The sequence below is a fragment of the Syngnathoides biaculeatus genome, chromosome 17 (genome assembly GCF_019802595.1).
Source record: "Syngnathoides biaculeatus isolate LvHL_M chromosome 17, ASM1980259v1, whole genome shotgun sequence".
Lineage (NCBI taxonomy): Eukaryota > Metazoa > Chordata > Actinopteri > Syngnathiformes > Syngnathidae > Syngnathoides > Syngnathoides biaculeatus.
The window spans coordinates 12474107-12497297 of NC_084656.1; the positions used below are offsets into that span (position 1 = coordinate 12474107).

Sequence of the window (23191 nt, forward strand, 5' to 3'; positions counted from 1 at the left end):
TCTAATATTTAATTTGAATACTTCACAGATGATAATTGAACAAGTAGTGATGAAGTTAAATGTAACAACATGTAATCAGTGTTTTTTTTAATTATAGAAATAGAATTCATGTTATTTCAAAAATGAAAAATAATTGCTTTCTCCAATCTGTTTCTTTCCCTACATTGTTGAAATGTTTACAAACTTTTACTTTGACTCAATGTTAGAGGCCCTGTAGCTCAGTGGTTAGAGCACTGGTTTGGTTGACCAGGGGTTATGGGTTTGTATCCCACTGGGGCCTCCACTCCCTGAGAAGGGTTGTGTCAGGAAGGGCATCCGGCGTAAAAATTGTGCCAAACATATATATATGTGTTCATCTGAGATGATACACTATGGTGACCCCGAAAGGGACAAGCCAAAAGAAACACACACTTTGACTCAATGCTCTTCCACTTTCTTTCAGCTGCACCTTAACAACAGCTTTACAGATGCCAAGTCTAATATAGGACATAGTGATATGAATCGTAATAAAATAAATTATTTACTGTTATTTTTACCCCCTCTCTTAATCATTTATTTCAAGGGTGAGAAATGTATGGCCCAAATGGTTCTTTCATCAGGTCTATTGAGCATATACATTATCAAGAGTGCTGTAATATTTTTAATATATTTCTTGCTTTTTATTGATTTAATCATAAATAATATGTTAGTTGATTTCCTGTATCTAATTCAATAGAGTTGAATATTAGTAGAAGAAAAGCACATTTACTGTAGATTTTTATGAACTGGTTAGTTGTAAATACATTTATTATAAAATGAAATATTTAATGAAATCAGAGAATTCCCTGGGGTCTAACTATTTTCTTTATCTCATATATGAACGACCTAGCCGTGCGTCCCTTTTAAAAAATGTAATGGGGCGTTTGAGCCCAAGTCCTTAGCCACACAGATTCATTTATGAGGAAATTGGGTTTTCATGACAGATCACTTTTGTTGTTGTTGTTTTACTTCTGCGTATCATTGCTGACTTTTTTTTTGTTTTTGTTTTGTGACAGTGCTGCATTTTAAAAATGTTTTTGAACTGTAGATACCGCCATCCTATCACGTCAGTAATTCACAGATATCGTGCCTAATGCGCTGCACTACTTCCTTCCCTTTCCCTTCCAGTTGATGCAGTGCAGGCGCACTCCTTTAAATGCCCCGCCCCCCAAATTCCCTCTGCATTCATTCTTCGTCATGCATGCAGTATTGTGCCTCTTGTGATGGCGGAGCAGTATCAATGTAGTTGTGATACAACGCACATGCGCACGCTGTAAGAGTTCTGCACATCCCCACTGTGTGGCCACTTCAGGTGCAGATGTTTTCTCATGGCTTGTTTGCTCAATGGCATTGGTTATTATTAATATTATTATTATTGGTTGTTGTGACTGTATACTTTGTTTTGATTCTAAGAACTTGTGTCTCTTGACCCTTGATGTATGGGGGAAGCCCATTTTTTTCAAATTGTGAAACATAAACAAATGCGCTGATGTTTTTCTTTGACTCATATCTGCATTCGACTCTTTATTTGCAAATTTGTTGTTTAATCGAAACTAATGAAGACATGGTGCACATCAGTCATTTGATGGCTTTGTAAGCTTATTTATATCATCCTATCATATTTGGTTGAATGTTAAAAGTTTTTGGGGTAATTGTGTAATGTTTCAGGAAGAATAACATAAAAATCCTTTCGAGACAGCATAATATATCGTGTCCCCTCATTGAAAAAATACAGTTATGTATTCCATTTATTTCCTTGGAAATGTCACTTTGTGAAAGGTTTCCCTTTCACCGTACACAAATGTTTGTATGTGTGTATGAAGATGGACTTTAAAATCATTCATTTCTATAGCTTTAGTGTGAGCAGCTGTAAATTGTGTGTTTTCTTGTATTCTTATTGCACTCCACACTGACAAGTAGTAAAGTACTTCTTGTGTTGCACTGTGAGATAAAGCTGGGTGCATGCAACAATAAAGCTACAATAAAGCTCATCTTTGTTATTTTTTTCCCTTTATTTACAAATTCCATCACTGCTTCCCCCTCCTGAGACTCCGGATGGCAAAGCAGAATTTCATAAAAGCCGTCTGGATATCTTTTACCATGGCCTCACTGAACTCCTCCGATGCCCAGGTTTTTCCTTCAGTGACCACTAAAGCTGCATTCTGCTCGAAATGAATGTATCTACGGTACTTTTTGTGACATTTTTGTTTCGTGGTTGTCATTTGTAAAGTATGTGCTTGGCTCCACAAAGGCTGCAATTCAATGCTCTGCTCAGTTCATCTGCAGCATGTTTACATACAACCACGAGCGCTAGCACTAGCCTGCTAGGTTATGTAACATTTTATTGCTTGTTTGCGAGCCATATTATATTAAAGGTATGTGAACATACCTCAAGCAAGTCTGACATGAACGCTTTTGTATTCAAATATAGTGGCCACGATGGCGACGCGGAGTAAATGCCTTTTGCAAGCTGATCAATGACGTAATTGATCGGCAAATTATGACAATGAGGCTGACCAATCGATCAGCATAAAATGCTCATGATCACCCGATACCAATATCGCCGATCAAATCGGCGTAATGTCTAGCCAACAGTATACAACTGATTCATTATTAGGAATCCAACTTGTATTTTTAGCAAGACACGGCCTGCTGCAACATAACATTTCTCCTGCATTGTGGGAATGGCAGGCTTTGTAGGTGTAACAAAAATAAAAATAAATATGTATCACATTTGTCCAAAATAAAAAGAAAATAAAAAGAAATTTGTGGTTAAGTTAAGGGCAAGGTTTGGTTTAAAGGCAGTATAGAATGGGCTAAGGTTTAGGGTTAGGAGTTTGGTTTGTTAGGGTTAGTGGGATTCATATTAATGGTGCCAAACTTAAGTAACATCCTGTACTCCCCCCCTGTCTGGGTTCAATCGGGTGAGTTCTACAACAGCCAATCGTTTTGCAGCACCGTTTATCCTGTATCCAGTATAATTGGAGTAAGATGAGTCCAGCATCGAACACAAGTGGGATTCCTAATAACATAATTGTCGCCTCACGCCTTCTGTCTGTGATTGGGTCTTTTTTTTTTTTTTTTTTTTTTTTTAAAAGCAAAGTAGTTTATTGCAGGGTGGGTCAGTTGGTAAAGCATTAGCCTCACAGTTCTGAGAACCCGGGTTCGATCCCGGCCCCGCCTGTGTGGAGTTTGCATGTTCTCCCCGTGCCTGCGTGGGGTTTCTCCGGGCACTCTGGTTTCCTCCCACATCCCCAAAATACTAATTAGATGCTCTAAATTGCCTTTAGGTGTGATTGTCAATGTGGCTGTTTGTCTCTATGTGCCCTGCGATTGGCTGGCAACCCGTTCAGGGTGTACCCCGTCTCCTGCCGGTTGACAGCTGGGATAGGCTCCAGCACTCCCCGTGACCCTTGTGAGGATAAGCGGCAAAGAAAATGGATGGATAGTTTATTGCAAATCGAATTAAAGGCACAAGATGGGGCCAGAGCGTTTTTTTTTTCTCCACAGATCATTTTACTCCTACTACTTCAGTCATGTCATACTGCCAACTATAACAAAAAAATATTTTTTATTTTTAAACTGACTCTTCAATTATGAAAAATGTTTTGAAATTATTTGTCTTGGTATAATTTTTTTGATCACGAATCCCGAGCGGTTGACCAGGGGTGTGTCGACTTTTAATATCCGCGGCTGCTCCAGCGTTGGTTTGTGTATGGCGCATGCGCGTTTGGGAGATGACGTCACGACGCAGGGGGCGCGCGAGAGGCTGTAAGACGCGCAGGCGCAATGCCGGTGACAGTGGGTCGCTCCAGGCTTGTGTTTACAGCTCGCGCGGATGCTGTTCCCAATAGTGCTTCCGACAAAACTCGTCAACTACAATGTTACGCCAAACGCCTTTTGAGAACATATAACGGCGGGGATATTAAGGTAAGGCGACTTTATTACGCACAAGCACTTAGTGTGTTGACTGCTTCTCCAGTTGCGGTAAACAAAGCATTTTTGTCGCTGTGAACTGAAGGTAACAGGCTAGCTTGTGTGTGCACTGTACTGTGGTGGCCTGTATCCAGGATTTTCCTCCTCCCTCTCTACATAGGCGACAATGTATGGTCAACACCCTCTCGTGGGACTCCAAATAAACACGGTATTGTAGGGCAAACTGTTTGTTTTGTCCCTCTTTGAGTGCACGGTCGCTCTGCTGTGGCGGCTAACCTTAGTCAGGTTGATGCTAATTAGTCACAAGTTTTAAGTGAGACTTCATATGGAGAAATCATCAAAATACACTATAAATGGAAACGTAGTTTGAGCTTGGAATACGCTTCCCAGGCCGTGGGGGTATTTGCGTGCATCACTCGGGGTAGCAGGTTTGCTTGTGTCCGGATTAAGTGGGGGCCAGGAAGCCAATTAATGTGTAGGCACGCAGTAATGTGCGCTAACACGGTCTGACGTCTACAAAAAAAAAAACATTGCATGAATCCACATGGCCTTCCTGTGTGTTTTGCTGTCACTGTTAAATAATAGTGGGCGGGTTTATGCTGCGTAAATCCATGTTTTTCTCTCCTTGCGGTGTGTTTAGTCATGCATTTCCAGATCTGATGTACATGTGAACAAGTTGTTTGGCAGGAGATGACGATTTGGGGTGTGGTGTTTATTTAAATTTTAAGAAGCTGTGATAATTCTAGGTAAGGCAGCTAGTATGACATCCTTTTCCACTCCATGCACCATTCACAGTTGCAGATGGATGGATGGATTGATGAATGCAGGAGGAGAGCATGATGTGCCAGTGGTCAGCACGTCTGCTTCACAGCTCTGAGATTTTGGATTTGGCTCTTCGTTCCTGTCTATAGTTTGCATGTCAAAATGTGCAACACCTCTGGAGGGAAATTTTGAACATTTTTCTAGAGTTTCCACACTGAATACATACTGTAGTTCAAGATTGCCATAACAAATGATACCTTTCAGGATCTGAAATATATATATTTTTGGGTATAGCAATGATTGCTATCAAAAAATGTTTTTTTTTTTTAATATCGCAGTTGCTGAGCTTTTATCAATTGTAAAGTATGTGCCTTCGCTCCAAAAAGGTTGGAATTCACTGATTTGGTCAGATCATGTGTTCAACACAAACAACATCAACCGCTAGTTTGCTAGGCTACATAACATTTTGTTGCCTGCTGCAAGCCGTATCATATTAAAAGTACGTGAACACACCTCAAGTAAACTTTACACCAACATCCTTCCTTGTCTTGAGCACCACTGACCACCAACACACATTTTGTGAGACAGTCAGCATGAAACACTCATGTTGTCATCCCCATGGTAACGAGTGTAATGGTCGCATTTGAGATAAAGCCCACTGATCATAAAAACGGGATGCGGTGCTATTGGAATATGGTGTTCCCCCATTGTTGGTGGGGGTTGCGTTCCTTACACGCCTGTGAATAACGAAATTTCCGAATGGATGCAGTATTACTAAAGCAATGCATGTTATATATATTTTTGCAACCTTAAGATGAACTTAAAAGTCTTAAATGTTCTCCAAAATGGAGAGCATACTTTATATGCACAATTGTTGTATGACTTGTCCAATAAAGTACACTTAAACACACTGGTTACGTTGTTAGGATGTATGCTAGCACATGTGTAAGTGTGTATGTAAGCTACCATATGATGACACTCACAAGGAAGAGAGGAATCATTTGCTTTTTACATCTGTAAGCAGAAGAAACGTACATTTCCTGTGTAAGCAGGTCATTACCAATGATGTTGAACACAATGTTACTCCCAGCACTAAGGACCGGTCGGTCCTTAGCGTCGCTAAGCTTGCTGGGAGCATTAAAATATCGTTTCAAAATGAATTTTTTTGTCAATTATTTCTTAGCATTTTTTAAAATTAGTTTTATTTGCTAGTTACGCTACTGTTTGCCGTGGTAATTTTAGTGTCAATGCGACACCGTGAGTGTGTACAACAACATTGGTAAAGACCTCCCTACCCAGGCACTGTGTGGGGCAATGTAAGATTCTTCTGCTTAAAGATGTGAAATTCAATTGCTCCTCACTGCCTTGTGAGCACTGTCATATAGTAGCTTACTTACACGCTAAAACACGGGCTAGCATGGAGGCTAACAGTGTAACCAGTGTGTTTAAGTACTTTGTTGAACAAGTCACACAACAACATTTGCAAATGTTGGAACATGGTGTGCACATAGGGTGCACTACATTGTAAGGCGTCACGTCTAATGTTTGTTTGGAAGACAATTTAAGACCTCGACTATCATAAAAATATAGTACATTTAAAAAAAAAAAAAACCTAAGACTGCAAAATCCGAAAAAATGCGGGACCGCGAATGGGCAAGGGCACACTGTGTACACTTTTTTATTTTTTTGCCATAGTCTGACATTGTGCAATCTTGAAAGAGCAAATTTGTCTTGTAGACTGATCCTCCGCGCATTAGATATTGACTCTCTTATCTGTCTTCTCTCTCCCATCATGACACTTTTTTTACTGTAAATAACTCGACTAACTGTCATATATTTACAGTACTACATCAAAGACACGAAAAACTATTTCAATACTACTATATAAAAACAAAAAGTAGCTTTTGGATTCACATATATGGTGCACGGCGGCGACGCAGAGTAAATGTCTTTCTCGGAGCATTAATCAGATTGAGCCAAAGCCAATCAGCAAAAATGCCAATTATTATTATGCCGATGAGGCCAATCAATTCGTTGTAAAGTCTAATTCTATTAAGTACAATCAAAGATTTGTAAATGTAGATATTGTAGATATTCATTTGTGAACGACACAGCACTCATTCAGTTGTTCAAGTAAAGGTTGGTGCATCATTTATTTATTTTTTTTTTATGAGGCTTTTCATTCTTCACAACAGCCATCTCTAGTCATGTAAGATTTTTATCAGTTATACATGTAGCCTGGTGATCTCCATTGCCTCCCAAACAGATCGACATGTGTTTTTAGGGTGTGTGCTTCCTTCATTTGTACACTGGATTGTTGGGACATTCTCTTCGGATGCCCTTTCTCTCTGTGCAGCATGTGTGCTGATCCCACTGTTTCACTTATTTTCGGTCACTATTAGCCTTATCTGCATGTATTTCACAGTTGAAAGTGGAAAGGGGGCTCTGTTTCAAGCCTGATTGCTCTGTCTGCTTCTTCCTCTCTGTTGTGAGGCTCTCGCTGGGCTCAAATGGCAACCACGAACAGCCTGTTCAGCTGCACAGTGGTGGTCCCTTCACAAAAAAACTGGACGTTTCCTCGCATGCACATGAGCCCCACTTTCACCAAGCTGTATAGCTTTTTCTACTTGTGATATAACTGATCTGGAGCAACTAAATCATTTTGGCACCTTTATTTGTACTTGAAGAAAAGCAGATTTCGTTTTTTTACATGTTCTAAAATACTGAGTTGCACAACTATGATGGTTCTGAAGTGAAACATCAAATGTGTAGATCAGGCCATTATGGGATTTTAGCCTCAACATTAGTCCAATTAGCTAATGCAGGTGATTTCCCAGGTCAGGCCTGACGCATTCTGTTGGGAGCAACAAAATTTCTTGTAGTTTGAAAGATTTAGCATGTTTTTTTTTTAAAAAAAATTTTTTTCATCTTTTTTTTAAGTATGGCAACTTGACAGTGATTGTACATTACTTATTTTACTGCCCCCACTGCTCTTTTCATGAATAATGTTAAATTTCCACGATTTATGTCATGTTTTTAGGGGAAATAATGATGTTTGAATCAACACGATAGTTTTGTTATGTCAGCTTGGAGAACACCTCTCTTAAATTTTATAAGAAGCAAAATGTATTAAAGTCTTTAAATGTAAAATTGTCACTTTTTCCCTTTTTTTTTTTTTTTCTTTAACGTTTGGGCTTTGAGAGTTAACTGAAGTGTAACTGTCGTGAGCAGAAGTGAACTTAAACTGTTTCTTTTGAAACGTAACTTCTTCACATTTTGCATTATATTTGTTTTAGATAGATTCAACATCCCGAATATGGCCACTCTCATTTATTTGCTCCCAAATCTGCAACAGCGCAAGATAAATGTAATTTAATTTATCTCCCAGCTTGGTTCATATTTGAGCAGTCTACACTTATGTTTCTATCCACTCAACCACTAAAATGGTTGAGGTACCCAGACAAGTGCCACAATGTAGTCTCTCTTTCACACATTGCTCTGATAGTAACTCAGCCATAACAAAGATGTAATAGCAGCCTTTTGACAGAGCTCTTGTTTAATTTCGACATCTTTAGGTATACTGCCTCAGAAGCAGTATTATTGACGTAACGTTGTGTGTGATGTACTTTTAGCTTTAGATACGAACAGCTCAAACTTGCGCCAGTGTGTAAATTGTGAGATTTTGTGTCTGTATATTATTGCATACTGTCGTTAAAGGACAGTTGAGTTTGGCAGGAGTGGCCAAGGGTGATGCTAATGCAAATGTTAGGCAGGCCTGCAGAGTGACAAGGCCTTCTTTGTAGCCATGTCAGAGCTGCCAGTTAATGTTGTGTCGGATCTCTTTGTGCTTAATTTTCTTCTTGTCTTTGCAATTCTACTGAGATGGTACCTATTTTGTAAACCTAGCAGGTTCAGTTCCCAGTTTTGCGATACCATCTGAAAAGCTTAAACTGGTCTGTTTATACTTTATCCCTGTCACTGTAAAATGGTCTCTCCATGCAAAATCTCTTACATTTCACACAATTCTTTCTTTTGAAGCCAATTTACATTATTTTGAATAATTAGCAATCTGTGCTATATTTCTCCCTCTTTAGCTATTATTGTCATACTGTGTGTAATTGAAAGAATGCATAACATCTGTTGTTAATCTGGGTGTGATGATGGAAACATTTGCATTGGTGATTCTGAAGTACTGTGCTGGGGCACAAGTGTGACATGAGCGCTCTTCAAGTGCGCCCTGCAAATTAATTAAATATCATGTATTTGCTCTTGCTTTGTTCATCCATTTATGTCAGTGGGGCATTGTGATAGATACAACAAATAAATGCTCTTCTTTTAGATGGCAGGAAGTACATACAATAATTGATGCATCCACTTTTTGTGACATTTTTGTTTGTTGGTGTGCTGTGAGATTTTTCAGTTGTAAGATATGTGTCTTAGCGCCATATTGGAAATCACAGATTTACAGTGAAATGGTAGTAACTTATGCTTTGTGATTGACTGGCCACCAGGTTTTGGTAATCTGCAAAGACTGATTAGAGGCAACTGTACTACTTGTTTGTCGAATTGTTATTTTTTTTTCTGCTGTTAAACAATGACTTTGGATAATTTGTTTTTATTCTTGATACCCAGACAAATCAAACCAGTAGTAGCAATGACCAATTACTTTCAGAAAGTGTGGAAAAAGAAGTGCAAAATGTTGTTAACATCTCAACATGGTATCACTTTCTAACCACTGTTCTGCATCACGGCATCTGATAAAATCATAACACACACATCGCTTTAAAAGAAAGTGGTTGCACTCAGATTTTAGCTGTCTTCACACAAAAGATATCCATCCATCCATTTTCTGTACTGCTTATCCTCACTAGGGTCGTGGGTGTTCCCTGATCTTATCCAGCTATCTTTGGGCGAGAGGCGGGCTACACTCTGAACTGGTCGGCAGCCAATCATAGGGCTCATTGGAAAAAAAAAAACCCCAACCATTTGCACTCACATTCAAATGGACAATTTAGTGTCTTAAATCCACATACCACGCCTGTTTTTGGAATGTGGGAGTACCCGGAGAAAACCCATGCAGGGAGAACATGCAAACTCCACACAGTTGGTGCAGGGATTTGAACCCCGGGCCCGTAGAACTGTGAGCCGCCAGAGAAAATATGTATTGGGAAAAATAAAGCAGCAAAAAACAAAAAAATCCAATATTAAACATTTGATAAATACTTCTTTACATACATATGATTCTTTTCTTACATCACCACAACATTGCATTGCATCAAGCTGTTTTGCCCGATCATCTGTTTTACTCAGGCTCAATTATATTAGGAGTCCCACTAAAATGATTACACAATTAGAATACAATTGTAAGCTAATGTGGAAAAATAGGCCTCCTTTCCAAGGTGGGCTATTTACTCTAAAACACTGCTCATTTATTTCATCACCTGATGAATATCTCCTGTTTCTTTTGTTTTTATTATTATTGTACCATGTTTTTTTTTTTTTCCTTTTTCCAGGTGATTTTGCACACCATCTCCCACCGCTTGTTTCTCTTCCTCCTCTTCCATTCATGAGCAAAGTGCCTGAGTGTAAGAGCGACAGCCATGGATGACAAGGGCTCAGTGGGGAAGATTAGCGTGTCGTCGGACTCTGTGTCCACTCTCAACAGTGAGGACTTTGTGCTCGTGTCCCGGCTGGGGGACGAGACGCCCTCGTCCACTAATAATGGTAGTGATGACGAAAAGACAGGATTGAAGGTAAGGATGGTGAGGCTCGGGTATGGATGCACCAGGAAACTTTGGACGGAAGGCTTTTGTTTTTCTTTATCTTAAAGGGGACATGCTATACTTTTTAATTAAATGCTCAGGGGTGTTGTTATGGTGGGTTGGATTTTTTTTTTTTCATTTTTTTACGTGTAGGATACAGACATGGATCCCCACACTGACAAATTTATCAAGTACAGTACATTAAGTGCTACCTCTACAAGTAAAATATGATTTTATTGTCTCCACAATGTGTACTCTGCTTTTACAAGCAGCAGTTTAACTGTTTCCAACACCCTAGCTCAAACGCCACTTTTGTTGCGACAAAAGCAGGTCTCGCCTTGTACCCAGAATGAGTGGCAACTCAGCCACTCAGATTAGACAGGGCAAGAAAATCAGGTGAATTTCAGCAGGACAAAAGTGTGTGCAAAGTGTACTACTACTACTACATATATATAATATACAATTCAAAAAAGCTTATTCTTATGAAGATGTGAAAAACTTATGTCTCCTTTAAGTTAAATATAGAGGTCTACTTAAGAACTTCCCAGAACATCCTCATACTCTCGTTTTCCATCTTTATAGTATGCTAAATTTAGTGCCAAATAATTTGTTTTAATTTCTCACTCCTTTTTTCACACTAGTTATTGACACACCAACCATTTGGTCTTTTTCTTTTTCCACACAACACTCATTTTTTACCCCTTATTTATGTTACCTATTAGGCCTCATTCATTGACATGCTGGTATTTTCTTTTTTTCATAAAGTTTTCGTTTTGTCCCTAAAATCCAACATAAAGTCCATTTGTTTGCACCAGTATTGGGCACATTTCGTGATTTGTCAAATCATTTATTGTTTAATGCTTTCAGTTTGGTGGAATACAATCTTGAAACCAAAGAAATGAAATGGGGTTCATCATTTCACTGCAACCAGCAGAGGTGCTGTGAATTGGGGTCTCAACTAGTTTGCAGTGTAAAGAACATTTCATCTTAATATGATAATCTATTCGGAAATCTTTTGGTTGTGAGAAACTGACTAATTAATCTTCTCTTGAAGCAAGTGAGACAAAATGGGATGCATTACTTAGCTAACTTAGCTAATTCAGTTTAAAGAAGATTGTTGTCTAAAGTAAACCAACAATAATACATCAGCTATGAAAAGACGAATTCCACTCGTAAAAATCTCCACTATGGTAGAATCCATTCCTGCAGCCTTATTCTGCTCAGTGGTGTGGCGTTCAAAACATTTCGAGAGATACTAGTAAAAATGAATTCAATTCACTTTTCCCTATAGATGATCAAAGAAATATAGCCAGATTTCTATACCTATTTGTCAATATCTGCGGGTGTTGCAAATCCATAGATACAAGCTGATAATGATTTCAGTGCTAACGATCTTCTGCTGCTCGTATTCTTTTTATGTTAATTGTTGGTGGTTCCATAAGCACATTTGCATCATAAATATTCAATTATTGCCCCGGCTGTATTTTTCGTTTTTTTCTGAGCTGATTAGAAATGATAAATCACTCGAAACACAAACACTACTACTACTGGTACTTGGTCAGGATAAAGCTGCCTTTGCTGACTACGATTGGAAGTGGGGGGGGGGGGGGGGGTGCTCAAATTTGGCCTGACTGTGTGTACTCCCCTTTTAATAGGATCTAACAATGAAATATATATTTTAAGATTGCAGGAATTATTTCAGGGGAATCTTAAAAAAAAAAAAAAAAAATATATATATATATATATTCAACCACTATTCACTAAAAAATACAGAAAAATCCCGCTGAAATAATTCCTGCAATTAAAAAAAAATTATATATATATATATATATATATATATATATATATTTATTTATAATTTTTTTTTTTTTAAATTGCAGGAATTATTTCAGCGGGATTTTTCTGTATTTTTTAGTGAATAGTGGTTGAATCTAAATAAGCAAAGATATGTCCGTGATAGCGTACAATTTGGTCCAGGTTTTTGAATATTGTTCAGCCATGGAGATGTGTTCCCTACTGAGGTGCATATTTACCATATGAATTGTTTTCCTTGTTTCCATCCATTCCATCCTTGAGGCTGCATGGACACGTAATTGACATAGTCACAAAAAAGATAGGAGAGAACACGTTGTGAAATATTAAAGTAAAGATTAAACGTCGTCTTATGAATCTGCATTTTAAATTACACAAGGATGAGGTACTGTAGTCAACTATGCTGTATGCCTCATAGCACATTGCGGCCTTCTGCTGTTCATTCCCTTCAGTGTGCAAGTGTAGCTTAGCTGCTAATGTTTGCCACTCGTTTTTTTTTTTTTTCTTCCTGTAACAAGGGTGTGTTGTGTCATAAAGAGAGCGAGGACTTTGAGAGGAACTGCAGCAGGCAGGCACCATCTTGTGTGTGTCCCATAGGGGTTCAGGTTACCCACTCTTCTCCTCTCACTCCTTTTCCTCACATCTTTGAATCTTATTACATTGACTGTGTAGATTTAATTTACCCAATCACATTTCCTCCTTGGTCACCATTTCCTGTTTGTGACCACTTCTAAACCCTGACAAAAGTTCTAAGGGCAAGATACCAGAAGATGGCGCCACCAGATCAGACATTTTTTTTTTTTAAGACTCAGACAAGGCGATGATAGTCTAGAGATTCATAAAGGACCACAGTCTTTGTTTTTTTTTTTTTTTTATTGATACAATCAGAGATGTATTAATTTAATATTTTTTGAAATTCAAGTCATGATGGTTTTCAGTGTTGTATATCTACTATAGAATACGTAAATACCAATATTTTGGTTCAATTCAGTTGGGAGGGAAACTACTCAAATTGTGACCGATGATCAATATGTGTACTTGTTAACATTTGGATGGACAAATGAACAACAAGAAAAATATGGTGCCCATTTAGATTTACTTACTGATCTGTCTAAGTTTATTATACCATTGATGCTTAGAAAGACTCGAACACTTAATTTTGGTTCTCAAGTTTATTAACTAACATCACAAATTGTCTGTGTATTACATTAATGAAATGGATTTTGGTTGTTTGCACTCTTGAGTCACATGAAAGATCATCAATATGATGAACCTTAGGTATTATTTGAAGGGATATAATTGAATTCAGAGGCATTTGTCACATTTAATGTAAGTCAAAAGTTGCTTATTGAGGTGGTCGTGTGTTAAGGTGGTGGTTTGACTGCACTTCGCTTGGCAAAAGTAGGTGAAAATCACCTCATTCATGTGTTCATCTCGACATCACAATTTGGTTTCACCAGCACAATCTCTCCACTTCCCATCACGTCAGAGAGGAGTCAGTTCGTCTAAACTTGTTGTCTGTTATCCAGGTGATTTCTCAGGAAGGGGTCAGCTTTAAGGTCAGTCTCTTCGCTCACTCTCTTCGGTTTCCTTCTCCCCCTCCTACTCTTCATCCTCTTTTTGTATCCCTTTGCTGCTTGTCTCTCTTGCTCTTTCGGTCTCTCTCTTTCTCTCTCTCTCGCTGTTATGTGATCCCGTGGTGTCTGTCCGTGATTTGTGCTTTCTTGTGTATTTACTGGCTGTTGAGTGACGCACCTAGTTGGTCGCTGCATTGCTTTACCCACACAGCATTAGACATTTCCAAATGTAGCGTTTCCTAAACAGTAGCAAATGCTTTTTAGCACTGCTTCTGTCAATACAATGTCCCAAACTTACAATAGACCAGTGATCCCCAACCAGCAGGTACTGCTCTGTGGCCCATTTGGTACATGGTAATTTCAATATTGATTTGACTTGAGCTTTACATGAGACTGGAATTGTTTACCTTGTAATTCCTTATATCAATTTCTTAATTTGTCTATGCTGTGCAACACGATTTGTGGATCGCATTGTTTGAGTAACGTGCTATAACATCAAGCTACTCTGTGATTCCAACTCATATGGTGTGGCACAATTTCATAGGGATGGGCATAATTTATTAAGCCAGTCAAAATCAGTTTGTGTATATCCATGTAGATATATTGAACCCACTGAGGAAAAACGGAGTACAGTACAGTGTGTCGTTCTTTTACCCTGGTGTTCAGTTTCCGATGATGGTGACTGGATCCAAATTTGCATATAACACATACTGCAAGGTAGTCTATCCCAAAACTACACTAACACAGTAGAAAAGTCCAGTGCATGTATGAAAAGCCCTTCTAGGCTGTAAATATAAAATCTTCAAATGAAAAACAAGGGTCCGAATACTTATGGCTATGATATTTCAGTTTTTCTTTTTTAATAAATCAGCAAAAAATGTAACAATTCAGTTTTTTCCCCGTCAATATCGGGGGCTGTGTGCATTAATTAGGAAATAAAAAAATGGTAAATTGTTCCAATATGATGAGTGAAAAATTAAAGGGGTTCTGAATACTTTCCATTGCCACTGTATATTTGTAATGAACAACAGCAGATATAAAACAAGAGCTACTTCATCCACAAAAGAACTCCTGTTGTGCAACTCCTCCAGGCACATTATTGCTCAGTACAACACTGTAACGGAAGCAGGAGTTCAAAACATTTCGAGCGAGATCTTGCCATGCCCATCCAAATTTCAACAGAAAAACCGAGGAAATACATCTCAATAAGTTAGAATTAGAAACCCACATGGATGTCTATTCAAAAAGCCGCATATGTTCACTATGCTCAATAAACTATTTTGTTTATTGTGAATTTGATTATTTTAGCGTATTGTTCAGGAAAAGCCACAATTTTACCATCTGCAAGGAATTAAAACTTTACATACACAAATATTTAAATGTGGAAATGTAGTTGGAATTGGCCATGAAAATCAGTATTTTATTATGTTAAATAAATTGTGCCTAATTCATGAATTTCACTTTTGCAATTGCAATGCACTATTCATATTAATTGGGATGGACCTTTTTTCCAACCACAATGAATTTTCCACTGCAACAGTGCCCTTTTCAGTTTGATTCTTCTCAGCTTTCAGAGTAGAATGTTGGTCCTTCAGCTTTTTTTCACATCCAGTTGACGTAACTTGCTTAATACACTTACTGACTTATTAATCACTAAAATGGAATAAAGAGGATGCTTTCTGCAAGTAGTCAAAAAGGTTTTTTGTCCACACGGGGCGATCACTTGATGGATATGATTCTATGAATATTGTGAGCAGCTGGCCCAGGGCAAGGTTACATAAGGAGAACATTGTGATGCACTTATGTGGAATTCCTTATCAGTACCATGGCCGGATCGATCACATGCCCCAAAAAAATATTGTTTTGCAGGCCTTGCTTCAGTGATATTTATCAGTTCTTGTGTGTTCAGTCACACGTAGTTAGCCCTAAGTGTATCACTTTATTGTGCATGTCCACAACGTGTGTGTGTGTGTGTGTGTGTGTTAGATTGTAGGAAATGGAAGTGAACAGCAACTCCAAAAGGAGCTAGAGGACGTCCTCATGGAGCCGTCATTGGCTGACGCCAGGCCGGCGGCACTGGTGAATGCTGGGGATCTCGCCCTCCCACCCACCACAGCATCACCTGTAGCACCAGACACTGACCCCCTCAGTGGACAGCCACCCAAGGTGGAGATGGTGCTTCCTGTTCAGACTGCACAGGAGAGCGAGCTGAATGAGCGGTCATATCGTGGTGAGTGGTCAAGACAGGTATTTCTGAACTATAATCCGTCCATCTATTTTCCGTGTTGCTTATTCTCACAAGGGTCACGGGGGTGCGGGAGCCTATCCCTGCTATCTTTGGGCGTGAGGTAGTGTATCCTGAACTGGTTGCCAACCAGTCGGAGGTCACATAAACAACCATTCGGACTCACATTCACACCTTTAGGCAAATGTGGCTTTTTGTGTTCAACTAACACATTCACATTGTGATTAACTGGAAAAAGGATGAAAATTGTGTTGAACGATCTTCTAAGAAAAATAATTCACTGTAGTGTCTGTTCTTGTTTGGTGCAGATTTAAATACGTCAACTATTTCTTTTATTTGTTTTTTTATATTGCATAGGTGCTCAATGCGTGGTCAGTTTCGGTCAATCGCATGACCACGTGACCCAAATAAAAAAGGCGTCAGGCTATCACTCACCCCGTATATTGAGTTGACCGTCGATGTCACTGCACATGTGCAAATAATGGCTTGCTCTAGCAAGCTAGCAAGTTGGCTAGCTTGCTACCATTACATGACGCAGTGAAGCCATGGCTGAGGATTTGACCTAGGCATCGCAGACTGCGAGTGCTTGTCACTGCATCTGGATGAGTCTTCAGACGTGAATGACAGAGCCCAGTTGTGTATCTTTATCGAATTCTGATCTCTATGCTTCAGAAATTCATATATCTGTGGAAGCAGCTGGGAAAGCACTACTGAGCAATACAAAGCGTGGAAGATAAATAATATCCCCCTGCTCTCCACAGATTGCCGGAGTTTGGCTGCTTAAAAATAGATCTTGGTGCAAATACGGCTCTGTGGTGCCTCAGTAAAGGTAAAATTTGAATTACAATCATCGATCCATTTGTGATTTCCAGATGCTTTTCTTGCAAGAGGCCTGAAATCACATCATCCTCCTACCTCTCTCCAAGGCAGTGCTGTCAACATAACAAACGTGCGTTCTCATAAGTGGGTCTTCTGCATGGTGACAACCAATCAGCGTACATGTGGTTATTTAATGAGAGCACTTCAATTTGATCGGAGTGGCCTTGAAAAGCTCTTAAAATTTTTTGACTTTGGGTTCTTTAAATATGTAGATGGGATTAAATTGTGAATTTCCAAGTACTCTTCACTACAGGGAATATATATATTTTTTAGATGAATCACACTCTCCTCATTATTTCCTTTGATTTCCTCTATCAAGCCAGTCTTAGTCTTATACAGTACAGTGACCAACATTCTAGAATATTTTTTTTAATATTTAGTATGAGGTGGCATGGTGGATCAGCTGGAAAACGTTGGCCTTACAGTTCTGTCTGAGGACCCGGGTTCAATCCCATCCCTCCCTGTGTGGAGTTTATATGTTCTATCCATGCCTGCGTGGGTTTTCTCCAGGCACTCCGGTTTCCTCCCACATGCCAAGAACATGCGACATTAATTGGACACTCTAAATTGCCCCTGGGCGTGATTGTGACCGCAGCTGTCTGTCTCGATGTGCCCTACGTTTGGGTGGCAACCAGTTCAGGGTGTACCTTGCCTCCTGCCCGTTGACAGCTGGGATAGGCTCCTGTACTCCCGCGACCCTTATGAGGCTAAGCGGCTAAGAAAATGGATGGTGGATGTTTGTATGGAGCTTTTATTTGTTGAAGGACGGTCTCATTAAATTTTGGCAAGAATACATATCAGTACATTGATGACATGCTCCGAAAATGAAACTGGAAGAGCACTGACCTTAACCATCTGACATGGTAAAACTGTTTACAAAAGTGTGAGGTAAGGTTTGACCCATGCCCAGCATTCCATCTTCATTCCAAAAGCAGTAATGTGAATTCCAGGGCTGTATACTCATTGATATTGTAAATGATGTCTTGGTGGATGTCCTAATCTTACCACATTTTATCTTACCATTCATGGTGTTCTGTTCCTGACACGGTTTCCTTTTCTGTATAAACATGTTTTTTTTTTTTTTTTTTTTCTGTGCACATGCATGTCAGTTTATGACCCTGGAGGTTAATATGTAGGTCTGAAATTACCTGATCTAAATCGAGGTCATGGAAAATCGCTTGGTTTCTACTTCACAGGAGGTGAATCGTCATCAGACGGTAGCCCTGGTAGTCCGATACCAGATGATGACAGCGTAGTCTTCAGCCAGCTGACGTATCTTGGATGCGCCTCAGTCAATGCCCCCCGCAGTGAGGGTGAAGCCCTCCGTATGATGAGCATCCTCAGAGGGCAGTGTCAGCTCCCATTGGATGTCACGCTCTCTGTGCCAGGCGTGTCTGAAGGCACTGTCAGGTAATTGGAGCAATTGAAGTCTTTTTTTTCACCAAGTGATTCAGTTCAGTCCTGCCAAACCTTGATTTCCTTGTTTCAAAAATTTTTTTGACACCCCGAACTCAGGATTTGTACCATAGCTTTCCAGTTAGTACATGGCGTGGATGAATTATTTTTGTAAGCGTTTGAAAAATTACCCTTCATTCACATTCATGCTCACAGGCTTTTGGACCCCAACAACAGCACAGAGATTGCCAACTACCCCATCTATAAGATTCTGTTCTGTGTGCGTGGCCATGACGGCACGCCGGAGAGCGACTGCTTTGCGTTCACAGAGAGCCACTACAATGCAGAGATCTTCAGGATCCATGTGTTCCGTTGCCAAATCCAAGAGGCCGTAAGTCCTTTAGCATTTTTTTTCCCATTAGGTTGGTTTACTTCTATATTTTCAAAACTAGTGGGCATCTTAGGATTGAGATCTGTGTCCCAATCAGCCTGGTATATGCCTCCCTGTTCCCCTGGGAAGAAACTGGTGATAAAGTGTGGCTGTTGCTTAGTTGGTAAAACGACCAGCTCCCCACTCCTGTGACCAAAGGGTTGTCTGTTTGAATCCCGGCTCAGAGTGTGTGGGACCGTAGTGTCTTTGGCCAATACACTGAAATCTTAATTGCTCCCAGTACCTTACATGGAAGCATTGGTGTATGAATGTGTGTGTGAATGGGTGAATGTGCTTGTATAAAGTGCTATTTGAATTCACTCTGTTTACCATAAACCACCCACTTTCTGAGCGGCTTATCCTCACCAGGGTTGTGGGAGTGCTGGAGCCTATCCCAGCTATCGTCTGACTGGAGGCAGGGTACACCCTGAACAGGTTGCCAATCACAGGGCACATAGAGACAGATGACAGTCTCACTCACAACGCTTGGGCAAAAATAGAATAATCTTCTATTTCTATCTTTCTCACAAAATATCTGAAACAATATAGACAACTATAACAAAAGTAATAATAAATAATACAATATCTGTTTTCTATACTGCTTATCCAAATTCAGATTGCGGGAGGCTAAGTTTTATCCCAGTTGACCTTGGGGGAAAGGCAGGGTCCACCTTGGACTCGTCAGGCAATTGCAGTATTAGAAGTGAATACAAAATATTAGGCTAAATTCTTACGTATCATACAGACATTTTTTTTTAAAATAAATTGCTTTGATCAAAACTGAAAAAAATATTAAGACAAAAAAAGAACAGGTTATCAGTAACTGTTTTAACCTTACCCATGTGATTTGTTTTCATTTTAGTATTTGATTAGTATGAATATGCAGACAGACTGGTTAGTTTTAATCAGAAAATTATTTTTTTTAAATTTGCTTATTTGCCTGCGCTATAGCCAATGTTTAATTCTGTTGGATCTTATGATTGCTGGATGTCTCATTAGTATTTGCTTGGCTCTGATTGGATTGCTATTATTCTTAATTTAAATATGGAAAACAGCTTTGTTCTGATTGGTCCTTAGCAATATCATAGTGTCTTGTGGCGGCCAAGCATTCATCATCACGTTGCGTTTGGATCCTTTGATATGGAGTGTTACCATCATTGTGAAACAGAATTCAACAAGCTTTGGATTCTTGACCCAGTAATCGGGAATGTGAGCCAAAAGGGGATTTGGATGAAAATAAGACAGGATAATTTGAGAGGCTACTCCTGTGCTCCCTTTCACTTAAACATCACTGGTGTGCGACATTCATCACTCTCCCACATTTCGGCGACAATGACCAGAAGCATCTCTTTCATACACAGTTACAATATAAATATAAAGCACTAGAAGAAAAATTGATGGCCTTGAACCATCAAGGCTGAGTAAGAATACCAAATGTTTTCTGTGCTCCCTCACATTGCAGTCTATGCATACAAACACATTCAATATTATTCTGACAACCTTTTTTTGATTGTCGATCCCCTTGTAGCTTATCTCCCAGGGGTCATGCCAGTGTTGGGAATTTCCCCTGTTCAAAGTTGTTATGTCATACACTCCGGGCTCTTTTGCAATATTCGTACAATCCACACACATAATATCAAGAAAAGTCCAGAGAACAAGAGGCGTTAGGGAGAGGATGTGTCACTGCTTATTTTGTTCTGCAGAAGTTGGAGGTGGGGGGTAGCACAAGGGTTAAGCTTCAGAGCCCCCAGTGAAAGTTAAAACTGAATTTTTGTCACGCTAAAACTTGCATTAAACCTAAAATGTCAGCTTGGTATTTTTGCATGTACGAGGTAAAGTGAGGATTCTGAAGCCTTCCTGTGTGGAGTTTGCATCTTTTCCCCCATACACAAGCACTGAGGGTTCTCTGTTTTTGCCTCTTTTCATTCCCCAAACATGCATGCTAACTTAATTGAAGGATCTAAATCAGGTGGTTGTTTATTATCACTTACGCACACTATCTTTGTAGATTAAATGATAAAATAATTGCCATTTTAACTCGTCAACACTTCTCCAAGCCTACTTAATGTATTAGTCATTTCAATGACATTTAGGCCATCTGTAATGATTTTGCCAAACATTAGTAATGCTGCCTATTTCCACGTGACATCTTAATGGTGTTGTTTCTTTATGTTGGATTGATGTGACACACACGCACACACACACACATCCTCACTGTTGACGAATGCTTTCAGATCGGGAAAAGGTCCTACTGTGCTGGCAGCAGCATAACTAAGCACGTCTTCACAAATAACACTTAAGTTCGCTAATGTGGGTGTATATAACACTTCATCAAAGTAAACATTGTCATTTATATATTGAAGCGGTTGTGATGAAGACTTATATTTAAAAAAAAAAAAAAAAATAAAAAAAAGGATCCAGACTTGATCGTTGCGCTTGGCTGATTTTTTTCTTTTTTCACGCATTTCCCACAATAATCACGTCACTTGGCTGCATGGTCGATGACTGGCCTCATAATTCTGAGGACCAGGGTTCGAATTCGGCCTTGCCTGTGTGGAGTTTAAATTTTCTCCCCATGCCCGCGTGGATTTTCTCCAACATCTCCAAACCATCCTTGGAACGTTAATTGATTGTGCGTATGAAGGATTGCTGGTTTATATGTGCCCTGCAATTGGTTGGCGACCAGTTCAGGGTGTATCCCGCCTCTTGCCCAGAGTCAGCTGGGATAGGCTCCACCATGCCAACGACCCTCGTGATGATAAGCGGTATCGAAAATGGATGGATCATACCCCTTTACACACACACTTGCTCACTGTTTAGCGATGTGTTGATAAGAGATGGGTATTTTATCCTCAGCGAGCTATGCTAAACTAAGTTAGCTGGAGAAGCTTCAACTTGCATCGAGATGAGTTTATCTGGGCACAACAATTTCGTGGAAGGTGCTTGGCTCCAGTAAAGTCGTGATGGGATGAGGCTTTAGGTTGTTCCGTCCCAGTTTACTTGAAATGTACCGTAGCGCGAGCTGTACCTTGTGAAGCGCATTCGAGTCTGACATGGGAGAGGCTGTTTGCTCCCACTCTTTCCCATTCCCACAAAGGTTGAACGTATTCCCTCACAATCCCAAAAGAGTTTTAAAAAAAATAAAACATCCCACTCCCTCACAATCCTATTTAATTTAAACAAAAATTAATTTAATTTAATTTAAGACCTGTCCTGTTCAGCTGAATGGCCTCCAAGAACGGTGGATCTGTATGCCTTATGTGCTGGAACAGTTTTGCTGTGCAACAAGGGAGTTTGAAATATTCCCACTGCAACTTTGTTTTCTTGGGGGTGTCTGAAACAAAATACCTGCCGTGGCATTTCTGTTGACTTTAATGGAGAACATGATTTTTGATAATTTTTTTTAGTTACGAGCATGGTCACGAAACAAGTTAAACTTGTATCTTAAGGCACCACTGTATATCTCCCATTTTAGATGTTACACCGTTCTAAAATAAACAGCTTGAAAGTTATTTCGTACACTCTGGAAAAGGTAACTTTAGCACTGATCTACTTTGCAACGATCACTTATCACAGTACTGGTCCCATGTGACATAATGACTGACAATGGTGAAACTCTGGAGTGTGAATAGTGTGATATTACTCTTGCAATACAGCTGCTGGTTCTTTTCATGGATAATAAGGTCTCAAAGCCTTCACATTAAATGAGGGGAAAAAAATGTTTTCCATGTCTTCTGTACAGGTGAGTAGGATTCTGTACAGCTTTGCAACTGCATTTCGGCGGTCAGCTAAGAAGGCAGCGGTGGCATGTCAGCAGTCTGCTCCACTCACACCTGATAGCGACTTGTTTATCTTCACTGTCAGCCTAGAAATCAAAGAGGATGACGGCAAAGGCACTTTCAGGTATCAAAATCTATGTAGTATTGACATAGTAATCAGGTAAAGGGTAGTGTAGATTCTATGGATAAAGAAACTTGCCAGCATGTCTTAACCATTGATTTTGGGTGTTTCATTTTGCCACACAGAATCTCCTTTTTACAAACAGTTACAAATCACCTCTGGCATCTATGCAGTGCAGAGACAGGCCTGGGCAATGTGGCCGTGAAGGAAAACCAGACTTTTATCAACCAAAAATCAGATTATCAATTTTATAATTTTCCGCCTTTGTTTACAGGAGAAAAAAAAAGACATTCTAAACCATTCTACTCTTAATTCCACCCTGGGATTTGCATTAATTGTGTGGTTTTATTCCTAGTGTTAACTTCAAATTTCATGGAAGTTAAAGAAATTCCTTCCTTCCTTGTTCTTCCAACCATCTTAAACATGGATTCTCTTCAGCCAGCACATTTCAATTGCAAGTGAACAAATGACCACA

General features: G+C 39.5%; 1 protein-coding gene across 3 annotated transcripts in view; it reads left to right on the forward strand.

Annotated features, from left to right (window-relative positions):
* The first annotated feature begins 3808 nt into the window (after positions 1-3808).
* LOC133490970 (rab GTPase-activating protein 1) overlaps positions 3809-23191 on the forward strand; it is a 78366-nt gene continuing 58983 nt past the window's right edge. Inside the window, exons 1-7 of one of the 3 annotated variants that reach the window (XM_061801726.1) lie at positions 3809-3948; positions 10230-10469; positions 13820-13849; positions 15854-16097; positions 18188-18401; positions 18603-18777; positions 22559-22719. In XM_061801726.1, coding sequence (XP_061657710.1) covers positions 10317-10469; positions 13820-13849; positions 15854-16097; positions 18188-18401; positions 18603-18777; positions 22559-22719 — 977 coding nt within the window. In that variant the 5' untranslated portion in view covers positions 3809-3948; positions 10230-10316. Of the gene's footprint in view, positions 3949-10229; positions 10470-13659; positions 13692-13819; positions 13850-15853; positions 16098-18187; positions 18402-18602; positions 18778-22558; positions 22720-23191 lie in introns of those variants that run through there. The other 2 variants (XM_061801728.1, XM_061801727.1) reach the window with 2 other exon arrangements.